The sequence below is a fragment of the Lepisma saccharinum genome, chromosome 6, assembly GCF_977018435.1.
Source record: "Lepisma saccharinum chromosome 6, izLepSacc3.1, whole genome shotgun sequence".
NCBI lineage: Eukaryota > Metazoa > Arthropoda > Insecta > Zygentoma > Lepismatidae > Lepisma > Lepisma saccharinum.
The window spans coordinates 26,286,969-26,293,944 of record NC_139234.1 but is presented as its reverse complement, the minus strand read 5'-3'; the positions used below and the strand labels follow the sequence as shown (position 1 = coordinate 26,293,944).

The 6,976-nt window shown below is 38.4% G+C and overlaps 1 protein-coding gene across 2 annotated transcripts in view; it reads left to right on the top strand.

Moving 5' to 3' along the window:
• LOC145988631 (uncharacterized) overlaps positions 1 to 6,287 on the top strand; it is a 64,671-nt gene extending 58,384 nt beyond the window's left edge. The window contains exons 1-2 of one of the 2 annotated variants that reach the window (XM_083123663.1): positions 814 to 884; positions 1,836 to 6,287. In XM_083123663.1, the coding sequence (XP_082979789.1) occupies positions 1,879 to 3,432 (1,554 nt within the window). In that variant the 5' untranslated portion in view covers positions 814 to 884; positions 1,836 to 1,878 and the 3' untranslated portion in view covers positions 3,433 to 6,287. Of the gene's footprint in view, positions 1 to 813; positions 885 to 1,835 lie in introns of those variants that run through there. The other variant, XM_083123662.1, reaches the window with a different exon arrangement.
• The last annotated feature ends 689 nt before the right edge of the window (positions 6,288 to 6,976 follow it).

Sequence of the window (6,976 nt, the reverse complement as noted above, 5' to 3'; positions counted from 1 at the left end):
GTGTATACAATCTAAATTTATTTTATAAAATTATTAAGTTCATGAAATTCTTTAACTGAATAGAATGTATATTCCAATATTAATTTTTTCACCTTACTTTTAAAGACCGTGGTTCTCTCAAAATTTTTATAACTATTTGGTAACGTATTGTGTAACTGGATGGCTTTGTAAAATGGTCCTTTTTGGTATGCAGTTAGCCGAACTTTGGGAATATGAATTTTTTTCTTTTGTCTGGTATTGTAATTGTGAGTGTCTATGTTCTTTGCATAGTTCGATTTGGTTTGGTATATACAGGTAAGGGTTTCAAGTATGTATTATGTATAAACTTGGAAGTGTTAACATGAGATCTTTTTTTAAAAAAAAAAAAGTTTACATGTATCAGTTTTGTGTTCATTTGCCAAAATATGCAATGCTTTTTTTTATTTTAAAAATCCTCTGCGATTGTGGCGAGTTCCCCCGAAATTGCATACCATATATATCTTAAAATGCTTTTGAAATCTGAAAAACTGTTGACTGTTAATAACAAAGTCTCTACCACAACCAGTTATCTCTTAATCTTATTGCGGTCAACGTGGATGATAAAATACCACACGTCCAGTAGAAGAAACAGGAAAAAAAGGAATTCAAGAAAGACGAGATAAATATCAATTATGCCAAGGTTGCCACCTAGCGGAAAATGGCGGAGTTAGCATTTTAACTTCCGGCAAACGGATGTTAACGTGAGATAAATGCTGAAAGATAGAAAGCAGGCTTATTACAGCTTATTTCCGCTGTGTTGGTCAATATCCTTACAAATTCCTGCATTACGTATATTTCACATGCAAGTTTGGAAATGAACGTGTAATGTAGATCTGTGTAGAAACTGGTTGGTTCCCGAGAATAGGGTAAGTACGTTATCCATCTGCGTAACCATATCATTCCTTAGAATGTACTCATCAGTGGTGGCTCTTCACGGTTTCATTTCGGGGTGTCTATTTTCAGGGGGTGGATTAGAGTGTGAGCCGGGTGAGAACAAGCCCTCAATTCACTGCCTCTTTCGTACCAAGCCGATACTTCAAAGATGCCAAACGATTTCTTCACGATATAGGTTTGCCTTATTTTACTTCGCTTTTGTGCCACTTTTGGCTAATTGCAAAGATGGGGATGAGTGATGTGATGAAATTGATGAATGGGCACTCACAAACATCCATGCCCAGGCCGGAATTCGAACCCGGGACCCCTGGCGTCGTAGCGCGATGTACTAACCACTCCGCCACGGGGGCTCCTTTTCACGATATAATTTTACATCATGTGGTCAAGGAAATATTAACACTCTTCTCACTATTTTTACACCCTTTTCCTATTTTGTTTAGTTTACGACGCTTTTCTGCTTCTTGGGTTAAACACAACGAAGAAGATGAACTGATGAATGAGGACAAACTAAGGTTTCCAGACATTTTAGAAAAGAAACGAGACGATTCTTTTTCAAAAATGAGCACAATATTATAAAACAATCAAGACACGGTTTGAAAAATATTGTATTACAAGTCAGTTACAACTCTCACAGCATAGAAACGGTCTGTTGAAACACGTGTTTACCAAATCAATGTCGTGCCTATATTTTATCACTTTTTCCTGTTCTTTTTGCTTTTAGGAAATTCGAGTCGACATAAGCCCATGTCCCTCCTGGACACACCATTGCAAGGAAATTTATATTCGAATACGGTATTTCTAAAATTGTCACGCAACCAATCTATTAGATATGGTGAACAAGCAACTCAGTTGAATGGTTTGCCCAAAGAATGAATATTCGCAAAAGCTAAGAAACATAAATGTTCTTCTCTGTTGTTTTTCAGGTACGGGAAGTCCCGCTGAAGGAAAGGATTCAGAGACCCCACCATGAGAACTGAGGAGAAGACAGACGACTCCATAAGCGAGGAGTGCTTCGTTGACTTGGGCACAGCCGAGGAACTGCAGAACTTCCGGTGTGTGGTAGAAGCCGCCAAATCTACATACTCCCAAAGCTCAAGCAGCGACGAAGAGACTGCATCCTTGTCTTCAGTCCCATCCCATAGCTGTGAAGTAGGGGAAAGCCTTGATGCGGTTGCAGAAATCCCAGGGGATGACCAAAGCGACACTGCAAGCAAATTCGTCGTTGAGGAACGGGATGTCCCCAATAATCGTGAAACGAAACAGTGCGTATCCTCAGAAACAACAAATCAGAAAGCAAATCCCGGTGTGTTAACTTCAGAGTCTGATAGGGTTGCCTTTGTGAAGACCGAATCATTTCACGCGAATCTTTCTGAACCTCTGAAGAATCTTTTACAGGGATTGAACGTGTCTGGCGACTCCAACTGTCCTCTAGACTCGCAACCCGATTGGCTCGACATGGAGAAGTTCAGAAGAGGACAAGAGTTTGCCAAGAACCACATATCAGGTCTGAACTTCGCCAACATGTTGAGCCTGTTCCTTGGATTCAGCTTCCGACGCCTCTTCGAACCCCTGATATACACCACTAATTCGGACACTCCTTTCAAGGCGTTCAAGAGGTACCTGTCCACCGTGAACAGACTGACGACATGGTACGAGGGTAACATCTGGGACACCAACGACCCAGCTCACAAGAACCTGAGAACGGTACGTTCCATGCATCGGAATGTGATGAAACGTATCAACTCCGTCCCTCCAGAGGAACTAGACCGATTGATCACCCTGGAAGGACCTGGTGGGAACTCTTCAGGGATGTGGTGCCCCATGACGAAGGATCTCCAGGACGATTTCAGGGAGACGTGCCCTCGGGTTCTTCCGGGACAGTGCCCTTACGGATCCTTCGCAAATTCAGGAAAGGGTACTTACTATATAAGCCAATTCGACATGGCAATGACTCAGTTTGAGTTTGTTGGACTCATGGTGCTCTATCCTAAGAAGTTCGGCGCGTCCAGAGCCTCGGACGAGGATCTCGAGGCCTTCCTGCACTTCTGGAGAGGGGCCGGTTACCTCCTTGGCATTGACGATAAGTTCAACTTCTGCAGAGGTACCCTGGAAGAAACGCGGCAGCTGACCGACGACATCATCCAGTACTGGATCAAACCTAATCTTCGTGATATCAGTAGGGACACAGAACACATGTACAGATGCATTGTGGAAGGGATCAGCTATTATATGCCAGGTTTAACCGTGAGACCTGTTCTCATGTATGCCTGTTGGGTCATTGGCGTCACGGCTCGTAGACTCGCAGCAGCCCTAACTTGGAGGGAGTACTTTGCCCTCAAGTACTTCCAGTTCTCTTTCCTGTACGCTTCACGCGTGCCTGGCGCAAATAGTCTCGCTAACTGGTACGTGACATCACGTATTAAAACTGCCAATAAAGCGTCACCTTCTTGGTTGGAGGAGAAGCAGAATAAAGTGTACAGTTACCAGATACATGCGGAAAGCGTCTGCACCAAACTATGAAAAATACAGCATTTTTCAAAGAAGTATCGATTGATGGTAAACCTTCAGTATTTGAGTGGAACAGTCCTGGCGCTACGAATAACTTGAACTAGGAAACATTACGTGACAACCTCATTGTACTGTACTTAAATGCAAGGACGAATTAAGTCTTCCGGCAATAAGCAGGACCAAGATATTAGCTTCATGCTCATGTGCACAATCAAGCAGGGTATTCATTTTCCATGTGCTGGAAATCACCCACATTTAGAAGTACATATTAGCTCGCAAATGTTGCAATTCTTCTTCTATTACATTCACAAAATATGTACAGAAGAGTAGAACAAGGCCCCAAGAACAGGATCAAACAACATTCACTCACTCAGTTGTTTCTCCTCTTTATTCTGTAAACGTCGAAGTCTATCAGACATATTCTAAAACATATTCTATCATGTGTTTGGTTTCCTTTCTTCTCGTCCTTCTGATAATATTGCTATATAGGCCAATGTGTTATTCTCTCGCCACTATCTTTTCAACAGTACTTATTCAACCTGAACTTGTTCTGATTTTACTATTTTTAGAATTGAAACAACATAAACATTGTTTTAAAAACACATTTTGCGAGTGTTCAAGGGCCATTGTTTACATATTGGTTCAGGTTTTGCTTCAATTCGACTAGCATCGTACTGTCAGTGCCACGGTCACATTTTTTCAAGAATTGACAATATTTATACGTACACTTAACACATCTGCTGACCTGAAGTGAAAGACAAAGAAATATATATGTGGTCTGTGCACGGTGGGCAAAAATATACTGTATGGTCCTTTTGGTATCATTATGAATTTATTTCTTATTGTATTTTAAATGGCCATCCCACACGTGATTCTGAAACAGCTCTCTAAGGAAAACACATGCTCGAGGAACCGAGACGTAGAGTCTTTGAATCCAGTCAATATCAGAAGGCGTAAGGAAATAGGTACTGCCATTTTCTTCAATTCATTCATTGAGTGAGCATGCAGTAAGGCAAGTGTTACGCTTCCTGTTCAATTAGGGACGTCCTGTGATTGGACTGTGTAAAGTAAGGGTAAATTGACACTGGTTATAAGGAAAACCTAGCTGATGCAACTGTTTTGAGTGGAAATTTTATTGCAGATTCCAGATAGTTGAATTCATACTGCCGAAAACAGATAGTGTGCTTCCTATCGAGTTGTTTTTGGAGATATCGCAAATCAACTGTCTAGGTAAATGTGTTAAAGAAAGTTAATGCCAGAAGTTGTGCTGACTATTATCTCACAATAGTTGAATGGTAAGTAAAACTATGCTTCCAACTACTGTTTTACATGTATCAGCAGATTCCTGTTCATATCCTATTTGCACATCACGCAGGGAACATGTTAATTGTGTTTTTGAAGAGTGAGTTCTTTCTTCACAACGTAAACCTGTGAACATCTCAATGCACAGTGACTCTAGAACCCACAACTACGATCAATTATACTGCTTCAAATATATTCAAGCTTGTTCTTACAATATACCGGTACCGGTATATAGAATTGTTGGCTAGTTATTGATTAGCACTTGTACTTTTGTACATCTCAACTTAAAATGTTTAACTAGTGTGACATGAATTTACTTAATTTGCATTTAATCTTTGAGATCCCTTCATTGACGGTATGGCATCAATTATTGAACAGAGATCAACTCACAGAACTGTCGAATGAGCTCTCAATCCTTCCATATTTTTCCGGTATAATTTACAAAACAGTTGTCTAAAATAAATTTGGAAGACACATTTATACAATGTAAGTTCTAATTCTTGCTAGCGAAAGATAAAGTTCTTTACTCAATAACCCACAGTTCTTGAAAGAAAATAAACAAATTTCTGACAAAGTGGAAAATACACAAAGTAAAAAAATCCCAATTACAAACGTATTTGAGCTCAAAGTTCTAAATGTAACTATTATAACAAGGGAGATCTTTAATTTTTATTTTCATGTATTAAAAATAATTGAAATCTTTGCGAGTCAAAGATATTTTGCAGTCTACAATAAAGTTGGTAGTTTCAAAGAGTAAGATAATTTGGCCAGTACGAAGCTTTTTAGCCATGCAGATGCATTTTTTTCTTTAAAAAAATGTTATTTTCAGTTTGTTTATGAATGCAGTGTATTTATATATTTACGTAGTGATAAGTTTCTTTATTGTTTTCATAATTGCTGAACTTCAATTTGCAGTTATTCAGACTTTTACTATCAGTATTTTAAACTATATTATTATGCTAATATAAATTTCACATTATTAGTTACAATTCACCTTTTCTGCTGTCGATAAGAATTGCTTTGGTTGGTTGATTTGGTGTTTTAAGTCCACTTTATGCACAGTAGGGCTAATCGGGACTGGACCTACAGTTTGAAGTGGGATCCGAACCACTATGTGCCACAACCGAGTATCGAATCCGGGACCCCTTGGTAAAGCATTGCAAATAAATCTAAAAAAGAATGTAAGTAACATATATTTCGATGCTTACATTTTTTGCAAGTGTGATATACAGTAATGTGTATAATAAGGCTTATATACGTATATTTTTTTAAATCCACACCAATAATTGCAAATGCAATAGGCTAATAATGAGCAGTAAATAGTATCAGGCGAATAGCAATAATGGTGAAAGCAACATAAAATATTTTTAAGATATTTATGAAGCGGTCTTTGTGAAACAGTGGTTCACAAACGATAGTTTCTGAAAGTCATGTGTCATGCGATACTCTTAAAACAGTGTGTGTGCATTTCCTTTTCGAGTGTGTGCCTTATTTTGTATGTAGATACGTTTACGTTCGTGTAAATATTTATGATTTTAAGCTAGAATAAAGGCAATATTTATAAAACCAAACTTTCTTCTTTCTGTTTTCCTGAAGGAGAGTTCTAAACACGAATCAGGGCTATTCGTTGAGTTTGCTGGAAACAATCTTCATTTGAAGTCGTCAACCTGCGATGCAGACGCGCGCTTCATGGTAATATGAAGCGTAAGGCAAACAAAATTCGTTAATAGAGAAACTACGTCTATGGAGAAAGCACAGGAGAAAGCGTTCGATAACAGGCATAGCACGAGTGTATGAAAAGTCACACATTGAAACATATATGAATATACTACTTGACTATTCAAGATTTTGATGAACAAACGTCAAAATTTCACCACCTTCACTTTTAGCTTCTCCTGAAGTAAACTGTATGTTTGAATCGAGCAAAAAACAAACAAGAAAGAACACCTCGTCAGATTTGCTCTTGAGTTCCGATTATTGGGCATTACGTTTATTCCCTTAGCAGTGATTCTGCAGGTTTTACTGATTTACTATGGCCATATCCATGTAAGGATAGGTTGAAACTGCTTAACATAATCCCACATTTCATTGGTTCAAACAGTTTACGAACATGATTTGCCTCATAATCTCAGCATGTCTATTTCATAAATTATAATTTATGAAATAATATAATTATTATTATTATAATAATTATTAAAGAACAAATAACACATTAACAGAATGATATGCATTCGTCCATAAAGTTAACTGTATA